Source organism: Salvelinus alpinus, chromosome 2, assembly GCF_045679555.1.
Source record: "Salvelinus alpinus chromosome 2, SLU_Salpinus.1, whole genome shotgun sequence".
In the NCBI taxonomy this organism is placed as follows: domain Eukaryota; kingdom Metazoa; phylum Chordata; class Actinopteri; order Salmoniformes; family Salmonidae; genus Salvelinus; species Salvelinus alpinus.
Genome location: NC_092087.1, coordinates 127,993,245 through 128,011,974, shown reverse-complemented (window position 1 = coordinate 128,011,974; position 18,730 = coordinate 127,993,245). Strand labels below are relative to the sequence as shown.

General features: G+C 44.0%; 2 protein-coding genes across 3 annotated transcripts in view; one reads left to right on the top strand and one right to left on the bottom strand.

Annotated features, from left to right (window-relative positions):
* LOC139568716 (protein kinase C alpha type-like) overlaps window positions 1-18,730 on the bottom strand; it is a 220,610-nt gene that overhangs the window by 18,963 nt on the left and 182,917 nt on the right. For both annotated transcript variants that reach the window (XM_071390747.1, XM_071390748.1), the window contains 2 exons: window positions 12,622-12,702; window positions 7,836-7,943 (listed from right to left, as the gene is read on the bottom strand). In XM_071390747.1, coding sequence (XP_071246848.1) covers window positions 7,836-7,943; window positions 12,622-12,702 — 189 coding nt within the window. The remainder of the gene's footprint in view (window positions 1-7,835; window positions 7,944-12,621; window positions 12,703-18,730) is intronic.
* On the top strand, window positions 14,887-18,373 carry LOC139568711 (complement C1q-like protein 2). Its single transcript, XM_071390739.1, has 3 exons — window positions 14,887-15,250; window positions 16,779-16,916; window positions 17,511-18,373. The coding sequence occupies exons 1-3, from the start codon at window positions 14,935-14,937 to the stop codon at window positions 17,795-17,797; spliced, it is 741 nt and encodes a 246-aa protein (XP_071246840.1). The 5' UTR covers window positions 14,887-14,934; the 3' UTR covers window positions 17,798-18,373.

The following is an 18,730-nucleotide window of genomic DNA, read 5'->3' as shown; positions in this document are numbered from 1 at the left end:
CAGTAATCCAGACGGGAGATGACAAGTGCCTGGATTAGGACCTGCGCCGCTTCCTGCGTGAGGCAGGGTCGTACTCTGCGAATGTTGTAGAGCATGAACCTACAGGAACGGGTCACCGCCTTGATGTTAGTTGAGAACGACAGGGTGTTGTCCAGGATCACGCCAAGGTTCTTAGCACTCTGGGAGGAGGACACAATGGAGTTGTCAACCGTGATGGCGAGATCATGGAACGGGCAGTCCTTCCCCGGGAGGAAGAGCAGCTCCGTCTTGCCGAGGTTCAGCTTGAGGTGGTGATCCGTCATCCACACTGATATGTCTGCCAGACATGCAGAGATGCGATTCACCACCTGGTTATCAGAGGGGGGAAAGGAGAAGATTAATTGTGTGTCGTCTGCATAGCAATGATAGGAGAGACCATGTGAGGATATGACAGAGCCAAGTGACTTGGTGTATAGCGAGAATAGGAGAGGGCCTAGAACAGAGCCCTGGGGGACACCAGTGGTGAGAGCACGTGGTGCGGAGACAGATTCTCGCCACGCCACCTGGTAGGAGCGACCTGTCAGGTAGGACGCAATCCAAGCGTGGGCGCGCTCCGGAGATGCCCAGCTCGGAGAGGGTGGAGAGGAGGATCTGATGGTTCACAGTATCAAAGGCAGCCGATAGGTCTAGAAGGATGAGCAGAGGAGAGAGAGTTAGCTTTAGCAGTGCGGAGCGCCTCCGTGACACAGAGAAGAGCAGTCTCAGTTGAATGACTAGTCTTGAAACCTGACTGATTTGGATCAAGAAGGTCATTCTGAGAGAGATAGCAGGAGAGCTGGCCAAGGACGGCACGTTCAAGAGTTTTGGAGAGAAAAGAAAGAAGGGATACTGGTCTGTAGTTGTTGACATCGGAGGGATCGAGTGTAGGTTTTTTCAGAAGGGGTGCAACTCTCGCTCTCTTGAAGACGGAAGGGACGTAGCCAGCGGTCAAGGATGAGTTGATGAGCGAGGTGAGGTAAGGGAGAAGGTCTCCGGAAATGGTCTGGAGATATATATGATATATATATCAGCAGTAATCGGTTGAAGAGCATGCATTTAGTTTTACTAGCATTTAAGAGCAGTTGGAGGCCACGGAAGGAGTGTTGTATTGCATTGAAGCTCGTTTGGAGGTTCAACACAGTGTCCAAGGAAGGGCCAGATGTATACAGAATGGTGTCGTCTGCGTAGAGATGGATCAGAGAATCACCACCAGCAAGAGCGACATCATTGATAAATACAGAGAAAATAGTCGGCCAGAGAATTGTACCCTGTGGCACCCCATAGAGACTGCCAGAGGTCCGGACAACAGGCCCTCCGATTTGACACACTGAACTCTGTCTGAGAAGTAGTTGGTGAACCAGGCGAGGCAGTCATTTGAGAAACTAAGGCTATGGAGTCTGCCGATAAGAATGCAGAGTCGAAAGCCTTGGCCAGGTCGATGAATACAGCTGCACAGTATTGTCTCTTATCGATGGCAGTTATGACATCGTTTAGGACCTTGAGCGTGGCTGAGGTGCACCCATGACCAGCTAGGAAACCAGATTGCATAGTGGAGAAGGTATGGTGGGATTCGAAATGGTCGGTGATCTGTTTGTTAACTTGGCTTTCGAAGACTTTAGAAAGGCAGGGCAGGATGGATATAGGTCTATAACAGTTTGGGTCTGGAGTGTCCCCCCCCTTTCTTTATGGATCTCAGACGATACGAAAGAGAGGTTGAACAGACTAGTAATAGGGGTTGCAACAATTTTGGCTGATAATTTTAGAAAGAGAGGGTCCAGATTTCCTAGCCCAGCTGATTTGTAGGGATCCAGATTTTGCAGCTCTTTCAGATGGGGGGGGGGGGGGGGCTTGGGCAAGTTACTGCGGGTGTGGAGAGCTGTTGGCCGGGGTAGGGGTAGCCATGTGGAAGTCATGGCCAGCCGTAGAAAAATAAAAATTCTCGATTATCGTAGATTTATCTGTGGCGACAGTGTTTCCTAGCCTCAGTGCAGTGGGCAGCTGGGAGGAGGTGCTCTTATTCTTCATGGACTTTATGGTGTCCCAAAACTTTTTGTAATTAGTGCTACAGGATGCAAATCTTGGTTGGAAAAAGCTAGCCTTAGCTTTCCTAACTGACTGTGTATATTGGTTCCTGAGGGCTTTTCGATGCTAATGCAGTACGCCACAGGATGTTTTTGTGCTGGTCAAGGGCAGTCAAGTCTGGAGTGAACCAAGGGCTATATCTGTTCTTAGTTCTAAATTTTTTGAACGGGGCATGCTTATTTAAGATGGTGAGGAAAGCACTTTTATCCTCTACTGACGGGATGAGGTCAATATCCTTCTAGGATACCCAGGCCAGGTCGATTAGAAAGGCCTGCTCGCTGAAGTGTTTTAGGGAGCGTTTGACAGTGATGAGGGGTTCCGGACGCAGGCAATTAGGCAGTGATCGCTGAGTTCCTGGTTGAAGACATCAGAGGTGTATTTAGAGGGCAAGTTGGTCAGGATGATATCTATGAGGGTGCCCATGTTTACAGATTTAGGGTTGTACCTGGTAGGTTCCTTGATAATTTGTGTGAGATTGAGGGCATCTAGCTTAGATTGTAGGACGGCCGGGGTGCTAAGCTATTCCCGGTTTAGGTCACCTAACAGTACGAACTCTGAATATAGATGGGGGGAAACCAATTCACATATGGTGTCCAGTGCACAGCTGGAGGCTGAGGGGGGGGTCTATAACAAGCGGCAACTTGTTTCTGGAAAGGTGGATTTTTAAAAGTAGAAGCTCGAACTGTTTGGGCACTGACCTGGACAGTATGACAGAACTCTGCAGGCTATCTCTGCAGTAGATTGCAACTCCTCTCCCTTTGGCAGTTCTATCTTGATGGAAAATGTTGTAGTTGGGGATGGAAATATAAGCATTTTTGGTGGCCTTCCTAAGCCAGGATTCAGACACAGCTATGACATCAGGGTTGGCGGAGTGTGCTAAAGCAGTGAATAAAACAAATTTAGGGAGGAGGCTTCTGATGTTAACATGCATGAAACCAAGGCTATTACGGTTCCAGAAGTAATAAAATGAGAGCGCCTGGGGAATAGGTGTAATGCTGGGGGCTACAGGGCCTGGGTTAACCTCTACATCACCAGAGGAACAGAGGAGGAGTAGGATAAGGGTGCGGCTAAAGGCTATAAGAACTGGTCGTCTAGTGCGTTGGGAACAGAGAATAAAAGGAGCAGATTTCTGGGCGTGGTAGAATAGATTCAGGGCATAATGTACAGACAAGGGTATGGTAGGATGTGAGTACAGTGGGGGTAAACATAGGCACTGAGTGACGATGAGAGAGCATCTCTGGAGACACCAGTTAAGCCAGGTGAGGTCTCCCCATGTGTGTGGGGTGAGTGACAAAAGAGCTATCTAAGGCATGTTGAGCTGGACTAGGGGCTCTACAGTGAAATAAAACAATAACTAACCGAAACAGCAGAAGACAAGGCATATTGACATTAGAGAGAGGCATGTGTAGCCGAGTGATCATAAGGTCCAATGAGCAGCAATAGGTGAGTCAGGGAGCTGTTCGGTAGTCGCTACTATGCTAGGAGAGCGGGTGGCACGTTGTTCAGAAAGCTAGCGGGCCGGGGCAAGCAGATGGGTCTTTGGCAACATGGCAACGGAAAAGCCTGTTGAAACCACATCGGACGATTACGTCGGCAGACCAGTCGTGATGGATCGGCGGGGCTCCGTGTCGGCAATAAAGGGTCCAGGCCAATTGGCAAAAGAGGTATTGTAGCCCAAGAATTAGCGGGTATACCTCTTCAGCTAGCCGGGAGATGGGCCTAGCTCGAGGCTTGCGCAAGGCTCATTTGTGCTCGCTTCGGGACAGAGGCGTTAGCTAGCAGTAGCCACTCGGATGCAGCTAGCTAGCTGCGATGATTCGGTGTAATGATCCAGAGTGGCAGGAATCCGGTGATGTGGTGGAGAAAAGCAGTCCGATATGCTCTGGGTTGATATCGCGATGTGCAGACTGGCAGGTATTGTCTGAACTAAAGCTGGCTGGTGTCCGAGTTAAAGGTGAAGACCGCTAGCCGTGGCTAACAGTGACTACTAGCTAGTAGTTAGTCAGCTGGCTAGCTTCTGATGGAGGTTCCAGTTATAAGGTATAAAAATAGCAGATCCGTACCACATTGGGTGAGGCGGGTTGCAGGAAAGTATAATTAGATCATAGGTGGAAAGTAAGATCAAAATATTTAAGAAAAAAAACGACGAAACCGACTATTTACAAGGGACAAGATGGGACAAGACAAACACACGTCCGTCTGCTATGCCATCTTGGATTGCAACTCTTAGGCTTCTACTTCCAGTTTATACATACTATATACATTTTAGGGACACAGTATATTTTACAGCAGTGTATTTTCCTAGTTGAACACGAATTCTAGCTCTTTCTCCTCTCTCTTTCTTTAAGTTTCACAACAGCGTGCATGGACTTAAATAGCCCTATTAGAAAGTTGCCCACTCACGTTGGAACATAATGCTCATTAGGAGTGTGTGTCTGTCGGTGGGCGTATGTTACATAAGCAGGGGGTGAAATTGGTTGCATACCCAGCCTGGCAGGTACAGTACTCCACTATCTTTACCGAAACACATAATTTGCTGTCATTGAAATGTAACGAGAGAAAAGGTATTAATGACCGCGTCCAAAATGGCACCCTATTCCCTATGTAGTGTACTACTTTTGACCAGAGTCTCTGTTGTGGGAGGAAGAGTGATATCCATAGCAATTTATTTTTTGTTTGAAACTCTGAACTTTTGGCAGTTTGGATGCAGCAACATAGCATCTGGGTATAGCGGCATATACTGTAGGATAGCATAGGATGGGGGAGCAAAACAAATCCAAAAACGTACAGTACCTGTCAAAAGTTTGGACACACCTACTCATTCAAGTTTTAATTTTAATTTTACTATTTTCTAAATTGTAAAATAATAGTGAAGACATCAAAACTATGAAATAATACATATGGAATCATGTAGTAACCGAAAAAGGGTTAAACAAATCAAAATATATGTTATATTTCAGATTCTTCAAAGTAGCCACCCTTTGCCTTGATGACAGCTTCGCACACTCTTCACCTGGAATACTTTTCCAACAGTTTTGAAGGAGTTCCCACATATGCTGAGAACTTGTTGGCTGCTTTTCCTTCACTCTGCGGTCCAACTTATCCCAAACCATCTCAATTGGGTTGAAGTCGGGTGATTGTGGAGGCCAGGTCATCTGATGCAGCACTCCATCACTCTCCTTCTTGGTCAAATAGCCCTTACACAGCCTGGAGGTGTGTTGGGTCATTTACCAGTTGAAAAACAAATGATAGTCCCACTAAGCGCATCCCCGATGGGATGGCTTATCGCTGCATAATGCTGTGGTAGCCATGCTGGTTAAGTGTGCCTTGAATTCTAAATAAATCCCAGACAGTGTCACCAGCAAAGCACACCCACACCATCACACCTCCTCTTCCATGCTTTACGGTGGGAACCACGCATGCGGAGATCATCCGTTCACCTACTCTGTGTCTCACAAAGATATTTCCCCAGGTCTAATGTCTATTGTTCATGTTTCTTGGCCCAAGCAAATCTCTTCTTCTTATTGGTGTCCTTTAGTAGTGGTTTCTTTGCAGCAATTCGACCATGAAAACTCTGAACAGTTGTGTCTGTTACTTAAACTTTGTGAAGCATTTATTTGGGCTGCAATTTCTGAGGCTCATGAAGCTGGTTGAGAGAATGCCAAGAGTGTGCAAAGCTGTCATCAAGGCAAAGGGTGGCTACACTTTTTTGGTTACCACATGATTCCATATGTGTTATTTAATAGTTTTTAAGTCTTCACCACCCGGAGAGTGGTGGTGGCAGCAAAGCATGCAGGGTAATGTAACAACGCCTAAAATGACAGCCAGTCCCCATCTACTCCTGTCGTCTGTTGGTGGCAGCCACAGAATTGTGACTTAGACGTGTGTGTGTGTGTCACAGCTGGGGAAAAGGAAAAAGTAATTGTCAGGGTTGTGTTCACAAGTCATGCGGTTCCCCTACACGTTACGAACGTGAAAAGGGAACCCTTGTTCGCTGCAAACGGAATCCTGTCTGTCTGCTTTGCTGGACTTCACCTTCAAAATGTAAACTTGAGACCTGAGAATCAGTCTGTCTATGGCTGGTGAGCTAAGGGATCGTGACCAGGTTCTGAGTGTTCTCTCCTTGCAAGAACACACACACACACACACACACACACACACACACACACACACACACACACACACACACACACACACACACACACACACACACACACACACACACACACACACACACACACACACACACACACACACACACACACACACACACACACACACACACACACACACCTCCCCGAGCCCTTTTATTTACGCGAGCCTTAGAGGATGGACCGTCCACAAAGGCAGAGCATTGGATCAAAGCATATCCCCCATCTGCAGAAACAATGGAGGGGCTTCACTCCCTTCGACCGACAGAGAGACAGGGTGCCACATGGGACACAGGCTATTAAGGAAATAGGGAATAGGGTGCCATTTGGGATAGATAGAGAGGAGAGAGAGAGAGGGGATAGAAGCGGGGACAAAGAGAGTGAGAAAGAGCGAGAGAAAGCGAGAGAGAGTGAGGGTTTGCAGAGAAAGTGAGGGGCAGACAGACTTGCAGGGACGGTTGTTAGAAAGTGGCAATAGTGTGAAAAGGGGAGAGAGAGAGAGAGAGAGAGAGAGGGGATAAAGGGGTAGAGAGAGGGTCTGATAGAAGGAGCGGTAGAGGATGTGAGAGCTCTGGGGGTTTAAGTGGGGAGGTGTGGACACGAGTGTGTTATCACACAGTTCGTTGACTCGGGTCAGCCCTGGAACCTTCATCCCTCCTCCTGCTCATGTTTTTAGTGTCTCCACCTCTCCTCTCACACAGGCACACCTTTCCCTATGTTTCTCCCGCTCTCGCTCTGCCTTTAATTTATTGTTTTTTTTGCCACAATATGGCTGCCGTCCAAATATATGCACACAGGTGGGTACTGTGAGAGATGAAGACCCACACACTGTCAAAAATAAGGAAAAATGTGCTTTAAGCTTTTAAGTCTCCATCTCTCCTTGTACTCCTATTTTGAAACCTACGCACCTGTAACAGACACTATTTGATCTAAAGGACCTTCAAAGAGCGTAGACGGTCACCCACCATTACACAGGTGGGCACTATATTGGTGATGAATAGGGGTGAGGTACACACATCCATAACTCATCACCATGCTTCTCCAATTCCGCTTGTTTTGAACCCACTACCCCCCTACAGTACAGTCTGCCCTTAGCTATATAGGTAGTAACCCCGTGCCTACAGACTACAGTAATAGATCCTTCAATGGCATAACCTTTAGTCTAAAGGCTACGTGCCAAAGTCAGTCATATCTATCGACATAGAGTCTATCGACATATCACTTCATGCTCTTCCTACTGTACATGTTAATGGAAAGTGTCTTCATAAAGGTCATAGTAAAGACGGGCTTCAAAAGGTTGACTTCATGAAGTGTCAAGGTTAATAATTGGACCTAGGTTACAGTGGGTATGGGACTAAGTGTTATTGATGACAGAGAACGAGAGAAGGGGTGAGAGACTAGCTTCAAAGGGGAGTGGGGAAGACCATGGGTTTAAGGGTGATGGTTGTGGGGCAGGATGTGAAGGCATAGGGGCCATAGAAAAATAATTACATTGACTACAATGGGAATTTCCGTTCTAGTAATTCTATTTCTATGATAGGGGCGGAGGTGCAAAGGGTTCTTTGGGTCAAAGGTCGTACTCACCCCTTTGCAGATGGACACGGCCTCTTTGGACATTTGCTTGGGGTACGACACGTTGTGCTCCATGATGGACTGGAAGAGCTCGTCCTCGTCCTCACCATCAAACGGGGGCTGCGGAACAACACGTTATATAGAATGTTATATGCATGTTGTAAATATGTTGCGAATGTTGTATACATGTTGTAAATAGGTTGGGAATGTTATATTTGACTTGTTTATTGTTTACTCCATGTGTAACTCTGTGTTGTCTGTTCACACTGCTATGCTTTATCTTGGCCAGGTCGCAGTTGCAAATGAGAACTTGTTCTCAACTAGCCTACCTGGTTAAATAAAGGTGAAAAAAAAATAAAAAAATTAATAATAATTAAAAAAAATATATAAAAAATAAAAAATATATACATGTTGTAAATAGGTTGGGAATGGTATATACATGTTGTAAATAGGTTGGGAATGGTATATACATGTTGTAAATAGGTTGGGAATGGTATATACATGTTGTAAATAGGTTGGGAATGGTATATACATGTTGTAAATAGGTTGAGAATGTTATATACATTTTGTAAATAGGTTTGGAATGTTATATACATGTTGTTAATAGGTTGAGAATGTTATATACATGTTGTAAATAGGTTGGGAATGGTATATACATGTTGTAAATAGGTTGGGAATGGTATATACATGTTGTAAATAGGTTGAGCATGTTATATACATAGTGTAAATAGGTTTAGAATGTTATATACATGTTGTAAATAGGTTGAGAATGTTATATACATGTTGTAAATAGGTTGAGAATGTTATATACATTTTGTAAATAGGTTGAGAATGTTATATACATGGTGTAAATATGTTGACAATATCATGTAAATGTTAACACATCAGAATATGTAGTACATCTGTAATGACCTCAAATATTGTGTCTTATCAGTCATTTTGACCTTCCCCTTTAATCAAACGGGTAAATTCATGATAATCTATCTAGTATCTTAATGTCACAGCTATTTTTCAGGGGTCATTTCTAAACAGGGCCCAGTTTAGCAGAGTCTGAATTGCAAATGTCAACTTTATAAAAAGTCAGCCTTCATGGAATTTTAGGAGAACAAAGACAATTAGAAATTTAATGCTGGCTACACAAACAGCCAGAAGAACGGGCCTCGCAGGACTGCTTAAAACAGCTTGGCAGCAAAAGGAAAACGTTGGCTTTGAAAAACACCAATTTGACATTGTGTGCTGTGGTGATTGTGTCCGACACTAGCTTGCTGTATAAATGTTTTTTTTAAGGGGATTCCAAGCCTATTTGAACAGAGTATTGCGGGGGAAAATTAAGTCCAAAGGTTGTTGCTGTCACGCCCGTTCGAAAGAAGTGGACCAAAGTGCAGCGTGGTGAGCGTACATTTCCTTTAATTATTGAATGTCGCCAACAAAACAAGAAACAAAATAAACGACCGTGAAGCTTCCGAGGGCTATAGTGCCACTAACAAAAGTCAACTACCCACAATCACAAGTGGGAAAAAGGGCTGCCTAAGTATGATTCCCAATCAGAGACAACGATAGACAGCTGTCCCTGATTGAGAACCATATCCGGCCAAAACATAGAAACACAAATCATAGAAATACGGGACATAGAATTCCCACCCAAATCACACCGCGTGAGATTTGCCAGAGGCATTATCGGTCCAAAAACAGAATAAACATGAACTAACCTTCAGCTAACCATGTTAACCCTTCGATGGCCTAAAGTTCAAAATATTGTCATAAAAACACACTTGGAAGAATTTTCTTTATGAACATTTACACTTCGGGTACCAAGGCACCTGCTCAAAGCCATTGGATGTGTGTATATTCTACTCTTTCTCAGTCCAGTAATACAACTGAATAAGGGTTGTTATAGTGGCTTGTTGAGAGAGAGAGAAAAAAAGTTACGAAACGGAAGATACAAATCAACGAAAGAGATCTAGACCGTAGAGAGTGCAAGAAACAAGTTCCAGACAAAAATTGCCAGCTGGGAGGCAAATGGACTCGATGGTCCAGCTATTTTCTCCCTCCACCTCTATCATTACTAACCATAATGTGTGCATTGTGACACTTCATAAATGTATTATTTTTCATTTCCACTAGACTAAACCCTTTGGCAAGAGATACCTAGGCTGCTTTCTGCTCTCTTTATCTGATATACAGTGCACTGCACTGAACACCCTCCTGAGAGGGAAACACACACACACACACACAACCTCCCTCCAACACACTCAACCCACCCCCCTACAATCCTGAGGTCATATAAGCCAAATGAACTACTTTCGGCCTGTGAGTGTGTACTGTGAAAGGGGTATGGCTGGGCTGCTGCTCGTTCATCACGCCGTCTGTTTCTGCCCAGTGAACGGGACGGGATGAAGCTCCTGGCCACTGGCGCCCCAGACACACAGGGAGTAAACAAACCCATCACACCTACTGAACACGGCAGCAGGGAGTTAGCCCTGGCCGCATCTCAAATGGCGCCCTAAATGGCTATACCCTATGTAGTGTACAGTGTAGGCTGGTGGGAGGAGCTATAGGAGGATGGGCTCCCGAGTGGCGCATTGGTCTAAGACACTGCATCTCAATGCAACGTGTCACTGCAGTACCTGGTTCGAATCCAGACTGCATCACATCCGGGCGTGATTGGGAGTCCCATAGGGCGGCGCACAATTGACCAAGCGTCGCCCGGGTTTGGCTGGGGTAGGCCGTCATTGTAAATAAGAATTTGTTCTTAACTGACATGCCTAGTTAAATAAAGGTTAAATAAAAATTATGGCTGGAATGGAATTAATTGAATGGTATCAAACACATCATGGAAACCACACGTCTGACTCCATACCAATAACGCCATTCAAGCCATTACAATCAGCCCATCCTCCTATAGCTCCTCCCACCAGCCTCCACTGGTAGTAGGGCTCTGGTCAAAGGTACACCCAGACTATCTGTTAGCTTAGTCAGTCAACTGAATAACATTTTGAGTTGCCCTTACTGATGGTTGGACATAACCGAAAAGCACCCGTTAACCCTTCACACTCATACCCACCCGTACACGGGTTGAAAATGGCAGGTTGGAACACAGTGGCTGTACAGTCACATGCTCTACATGGCGTCAGAGCTTCACAGCGCTGTATATGGGTTTTGACTGACAGCCGCTCTCAACTTGAGCACCGCGCACGACGAGAAGGTGCCCCCATCCTTCCAAGGTAGTTGGGCAACTGTTTTATTGTCCGAGTGAGGGAAATGCTGGAAATTAGGAGGACAATGTATTTTCAAAGATGAGACGTTGAGAATTAAAGCAAATACCGCTTTGATATCAAGCAAGCCGAACACACCTGAGCCCAAATGTGCACTTGACATTTCCATATCAATTATACTCATGTCAACGTTTATGATCACTGTGTTTGATGTTCGTCTATTGTGAAGAAAATTCACCGCGTCACACGCACCTGAATGCGCCCGCGACCGCTTTCTATGCGGACCAAATAGTTGAAGACTCTTCTTTGAGTCATAAAAGCACACTTTGGAGAGGTGTGTGGCCACTCACAGGCAGCAGTTAGTCCTCTCACTCAAACCCTTGCCATTTCTTTGTCTTATGTTACACCTACCCCACATTTTACAGGAGAATTCTTATCATATCCAGTGTTTTCAGATTTCGTTATCAACAAACGCATCCACAAGTACAGTAAATGTATACTGCACTTAAAATCCACAGTGTAATGTTTGGATTCAGTATTGTGTCAGGAGAACTGTTGTCCTCAACTTTGGTCTAATCATTTCCCCATAATTTCCAAACTGTTCCCTTTCAACTGCTACCATGGTTATGCATATGCTTTCAAATTTCTTCTGTAAGAAACATTACAATTTAGCCCTATTCATAGAGGCCAATTCCCACAAGTATAAAGGGTTAGGGCACAGAATATCAACCTGGTCTCAAAGCATTTCATATTATTCTGTAAGAAAATCTGAGACACTCCATTTCTTATGATATGTTACGAATTACAATTTGCATTATATGTTACGAATTTGCAATACGTACAATATGTTACGAATTTTCAGAATGTACAATATGTTACGAATTTGCAGAACGTACGATATGTTACGAGTTCTAGCTAGGTGGCTTCGTTACCTAGGCTAGGAGTTAAGGTTAGGGCTATGTTGAGGAGTGGTTTTAAGGTGTTTTAAGGTTAGGGGAAGGGTTAAGGTTAGCTAACATACTAAGTAGTTGCAAAGTAGCTAAAAAGTAGTAAGTAGTTGAAAAGTTGCTAATTAGTTAAAATGCTAAATGTTGTCCATGATGAGATTTGAACTCGCAACCTTTGGGTTGCTAGACGTTCACGTTATACACCCACCCATCCACCCTACTTTCATTTTCGTCTTAAGTAACCATCTGTCTTATGTAACCATACCAAACGTAACATAGCATACTAATTTGAGTGTCCCGGATTTACGTTTACCATGTTACGTCTAGTCTATGGGACCAGGCTGGGAATACATACACAGGCATGAGAGAAGGTGTGGGGGGCGAATAGTTGAGTCTATTTGAGAGCTGTCCAAAATGACGCCATGTCCCAGGAGAGGGGGGCAGATGGGTGACGACAGTGTGTGTGTGTGTGAGTGCTTTCGTTCTCATGAGACAGGATTACTGTAAAGTCAGTGTGAAGGTGACCCGACTGTGTCTTTATCTAGAAACCTGAAGGATTTGCACGAGTGTGTCTGTTTGTGCGTGTGTGTTTGTGTGTGTGTCTGTGTGTGGAGAGAGGTGGGGGGACACACTCACCTGTCCTGCCAACATTTCGTAGAGCAGCACTCCGTATGCCCACCAATCCACTGATAGCCCATATGGCTGATATGCAATAATCTGGAGACAGAGAGACAGAGCGAGAGAGCGAGTGAGTGCGAGAGAGAGCGAGTGAGTGCGAGAGAGAGTGAGAGAGATGAGAGAGTGAGGGATGAAAAGAGTTACATGGGATTAGATAAGACAATGTACATGTTCACAGAAGCTGAAATGCTGGCAAAGTATATACACATTACAGACAAAGAGACAGGCACACACACACACATTTGTAACTTTTAGTCTCACACCACACTCTGCATCAGCTACTGTAACACATTCATATGGACACATAACACACACACACAAGCCTTTCACATTGTCGGCACGATATGTCTATCGCTAACTGACAGTGCCCGGGGGAGCCCGAGACACAGGCCATCCACACTCGCCCCACCAGTCAATCTAGCGCTTATTAGCAATTAGCATCCTCTTCTAGAGGGAACCTGGTTCATTACTGAGAGAGCAGGTACATCCTGTCAACCAGTTTCACCATCTGCTGCTGTATCCCCCTAGCTTATCATTGGATCCATTCTAATCAAGACACGAGACAGCAGTGCTTCACTCCAGCTAGGCTATGTTGTAGACGGGAAAATCCATTGATGCAAAGTAAAGTACTGTTGTGACGTCCACGGGAGAATTCACTGATGCTAAACGAATGGAGGGAGACAATGTTATTGTTTTGTGAAGTGGGGCATGTCTACTTGTGCAATAACAGCTGGGTTAAGTACGCCCAAGAACACATTGTGCATGCATGTGCATATAAATGGGACGTTCGCTGAACATACGGTAGAAGTAGAGAACAATACAACTGAAACCACAACAGCGCAGCTACACAACTAGACGGCTGCCGGCGGAAACGAAGCTGAAGAGCATCAGAAAGGAAAATGCCTGTCCTACAGTGTCCTGTTGGAAAGTGTAGCAAACGGGAACTACTTTTCAGCGGACGTGTTCGAGAAATGATTGCAGAAGTGAATGAATCAATACTCCCTCTTTCTCCCCAGTGCTCCAGTGGGGGGGGGGGGGATACAGACAGGCCCGAAAAGAGGACAAGAAAGAAGAGGATAAGCGAGGGGTTTGCCAGAGGAAGGTCATCAATAAAAGATAGGCAATTATGTCATGGAGATGAGGTGGGGAAAGAGGTCAGTGCTTTGTTTTTCACGCACAGTATAAGGAGAGTGTCTTTGTGTGTGTGTGTGTGTGTGTGTGTGTGTGTGTGTGTGTGTGTCTTATTTGAAGAGGCACTGCACAGTTCATCGTCATCAAAGATGGTCGTCACGCCTTAATACACCTGACATAAGCACTTGATCTCTTTAATAGTAACCCACCATGACAGTAAGAATATGATATAGGTTACATTCTTATGAATAGGTATATTTATGCATAACAGATGATGATATGCAGTGATTATGAATGAGTAATGTTAAGCTTTAATGAGCTGATCAGAGCTCCACTGCTGATGTAGTTGGTGTTTAACCCCTGTTAAGCCCTTACGAGCACCCACAAACACTCTCTTCTTTCTTCCTATCTCTATCACACACACACACCTCTCTGGTACACCCTCACACTATCTCTCACTTTCTTTCTCAAGAAAAAAAAAGTTTCATGTGAGAGCCCTCTAAGTCTGCTGCTGACCAAGGTTACAGTCTCCCTGCAGATACACTGATGGTTTCTGGAGGCACACACACACACCTTTCCCCCCCACCATCACCTGGTAGGTGTGATATGTGAGAGCAGTTCTGCTCCACATTGCCCTGTGACCTTTTCTGCGTAACACCTGACCTCCACCTGCCCCTTGGGAGCCCGGAGAGGCACCTCTGGCTCTGCACTGTGCTGGCTTGGCACACAAGCCACTTACCTTCAGGCTTTAGTGAGCTGGACACACACAAACACACACTCATTGCTCACACATACACGCACTCCTACACTGGCTCGCAATCACAAAGAAACTCACATGTGAGTTTCTCTCTCTTACACATGTGCGTACACACGCTATTGTTGCAGACACTAACAGTAAATACAAAATTGGATCGTTTTCTGTTTGGTCGTCCTGTTATTTTTGGGCTTATGAGGCCAAACTAAACAGGCCAAACAAAACAGGTCAAAATTGATTCCATGAGTACATCAACCTTTGTCCATGAGCTACATCAACAACAGGTCCATATTAGGTCATATTTCAGATGGATATGTGCTTATAAACCCCTGGGCCAGGGATCAGAAATTACACAGGAGACAAAGACTCAATAGTCCATATTGAGAATGAAGACCATTATAGTTCTGCAGCTGACATGGTTGTGCTACTGCCTGTCTGGGGCACTGGGCCAGTCAGACAGTGAGCATGAAGGTGGAGTGGTTGTCAATAAGCAACAGCTTGACAAAGCTAACACACCATCCGCCTTCCACACTATGCTGATAGAGATGATGTTAGAGCACAAAGTTGAGCTGACTCAAACCAAGACCAAGCTGGAATCTATGGAGGCCAGACTGAGTGCCAGTAAGGTCCAGGAAGAGGAGCTGAGCACCAGACTGAGAAATACAGAAAACCAGCTTGATGAATTAAGGAAAATGAATCAAGGTAAAGAGAGTTATAATGTATTATTACTTGTTCAAAGGATGTATGAGCCCCTATGCTTCATAAAATCTATTTTTATGCGCCACTGGGTACTAAATGTACGAACCATACTACATACTATTTAGAACATACTGTTCAGGAAAAAACGTATGCAGTAAGCAACAACATACTAGACTCGTCCATACTGAGAAGGCGCCTTCTAAATGCACGATCGCGTTTGTTCACGCCATTCGTTCATTTTGGAACGTCTGTGGGGTTTTTATAAGGTTTTTTGACATGCTTAACTAACTATAAGCTAGTAGGGCTTCTTATGTATTAAAGTTTGAATTACTGACTCATGTGAACCTGCATTTTCCATTGTTCTCACTTTTACCAGTGCTCAGGGCCTAACCATGAATATCAGCCTGAAATGTGTGTGTGTTAAAGAGAGCGCTGTACTGTATGAAATATGTGTGTGTATGAAACAAATGTATCAGTAGTGTGAAGCTGTACTGTGTGACCGAGACTGTGCTAATCTTAGAGAGACACAGGAGGGGGGTGAATCAGGAGACTGCTGACCAGACAATAACAGATAAACTATACACACGAAAAACATATGTGAGGTTCTGAGTCATGCACTATAACCCAATACTATAACAAACATGATTGAATATTAGCAACTGTATTACATATGATTGAATACTATAACAAACGTGATTAGCAACTGTATTAAATGTGATGGGATATTGACAAACTGTTGGCCTGGGCGCCTGGGTATCTGTGTGTGTGTGCTGGAAGTAACAGTTAGCTCAGATAAGAAGCTGGGAAGCTGTAGTTAGCCTTGAGCGAGAACAGTGGACATTGCATAACAGGTGTGAATAGCTCAGACAATATTACAGAGCTGTCTGACCTCAGTCTTTGGGGTGAAGGAGCGTAATCTACACAGCAACAGCGACGGGACATCACATGCGCTAAGGGGCCAGGACTGGCTTAAAGTGCCAACACCAACGATAGGCTGGGTGAGTCTAAACCACGCCCAGTCTCTACTCTGACAGGCCGGCTCGGAAGTGGGAACTATCTCTGTCATGAGTATTTATTATAATGTCTTTGTCAGTAACAAGTGTCTTCTCTGTTTCCACCCTGCGGGGTGGTGCAGAGAACCCGTATATACGAAAAATGCATTTGCCATTTATTAACTTTTGAATTAAACAATTATTTTAATCAAGTTCAGGTGTCCTATTGTTCCTATCTCAGTTGAACTTACGCAACCCTAACACGTCCCCTCTTCTGATTAACAGCTATTGCCAAATACACGTGGGTCTGATACGAATATTCTTTTCCTTAATAACGTGCTGTCAATTTATACATTGATGAAACACTCAGTATGACACCCCGGCATTTCAATCATCCTACATTTCTGAAATTTCACATACTATAAAACTAGCATTGGTATTCGGACAGGCCCAATGACTCCGATTCATTATAAGCACCTTGTAATGCATTATGACATCATCATAATGTACCTAAGAATGTGTAATCGTTGTCTTCACAGAAAGACCAAGAGTGGCATTCTCAGCTGCACTGACAGAGGATGGTTCCGGAAGCAACAAAGGACCGTTCAACACAGAAACTACTTTGGTCTACGGGAAGGTCATCACCAATATTGGCAACGCCTACAACCCCACAACCGGTAATGTGAAGCACAAACAATAACATTTCTGGAGTAATGTGGAGTGAAAAAGGTTAAAGCGACAGTTCACTAGCGAAAGTTTTAGCTTATACCCTTTACAGGAGATCTATAGATTCACCATAGGAAATGTGTAGATTTCCCAGTAGATCTATACCTTTACCACTGCAACAGGGAATGCATTTCCTGGGCAATGTATAGATCTCCTGTTTTTTTTTTTTTTTTTTTTTTTTTTTTTTACAATTTACTGTAACATATAATTGGTAACCATCTATAATTGATGTAGAAATAAAAAATGTGTATAGTGATGTGTAGAGTACATTAGCCATTTGAATTTATTGAATCGCATTGAATTGAATGGTAAATTCATTGGAGTTAAAGAGCAATTCACAACTCAATTCTGAATTGACCCCAAATCTGGTGTGTCCCGATTCTTGTTCCATTAGTACTAGCCATATTAACATTGGGCTGATAATCACAAAACAAAAACAATTTGTTAAGCAATACCATCAGTGAACTATTGATAATTGTAATGATTGATCAACTTCAAAATCGGTATATTTATAAACTATTTATTACGCTCCCCCTTTGCTACAGGTATGTTCACAGCAACAGTGAGAGGACTCTACCACTTCACCTTCTATTGCCATACATATGGAGCCAATAAAGCATTTCTGTTAATGTATAAGAACGGAGACATAGTTGTTGGTACGGCAGATCACATAACATCTAGTGATGGTGCAGATAATGGATCTAACGGGGCGGTACTGATGCTTGAGGAGGGAGATCAGGTTTATGTGCGCCTTGAAGCCAACTCATGGATCTGGGTCGAAAATTACCGCAACCTCAGCACCTTCACTGGCATTCTGCTATTTGCCCAGTGACACCTCAGAACACGTGAATAAGGAGAGATTTGAAATAATGAAAAAATGGCTTAATGTATTGTAGAGGGCATCACTGGTGTAAATAACAGCAATGCTGTTTATCACACTCTTAAGGGAAAAAAAGTTTAGAAAAAATGTAATCGAGTTAATCACAAATTCAGAATTTGCTCAAATTGAGCTGTAATTTAAGATTTTTTTGACAAACTTTATATTGATTATATATTACCAATAGTGGCCAGTAGTGGTCTAATGAAAAACAAACCATTCAGCAGTAACAGATAAAGCCTATTTGACCTAGATAGTTTGTGTGTATGCATTGATATGTCCTTGAGCTGTTCTTGTCTATTGATGTTCTGTATTGTGTCATGTTTTGTGTGGACTCCAGAAAGAGTAGCTGCTGCTTTTGCAACAGCTAACGGGGATCCTTAATAAAATCCCCCTCCCCACCGAAAAATACCAAAGCATTACAGATTTAACACTGTACTGATATTAACCAATTATTAAAATGTTTGTTAACCATTAGTAAATGTTGTTAAGCATTGTACTGTATATTAATAAAGTTGATTTCACCCTCAACTTTAATTCATTCCTAAGTATTGATAAGCATTTATTAAGCTCCTCATTTGCCACAGGTATCTTCAAGGCACCAGTGAAACGACTCTACCACTTCACCTTCTATAGTCAATCAAACGGAGACAAGGATGGATTCCTTCTAATGTATGAAAACTACAGATCAATTGCTTTTGATGTAGCAGGCAATGGATCTAATGGGTTGTATTGATTCGTGAGGTGGGAGACAAAGTCTCCATGCACATTGAAACTGACTCCTGGGTCTGGACAGATAGTTATCGCAACCTCAATACCGTCAATGGCATTCTGCTATTTCCCGAGTAACACTGGAAAAAAGGTGTACCCAGACGCACTTCAGCCCAG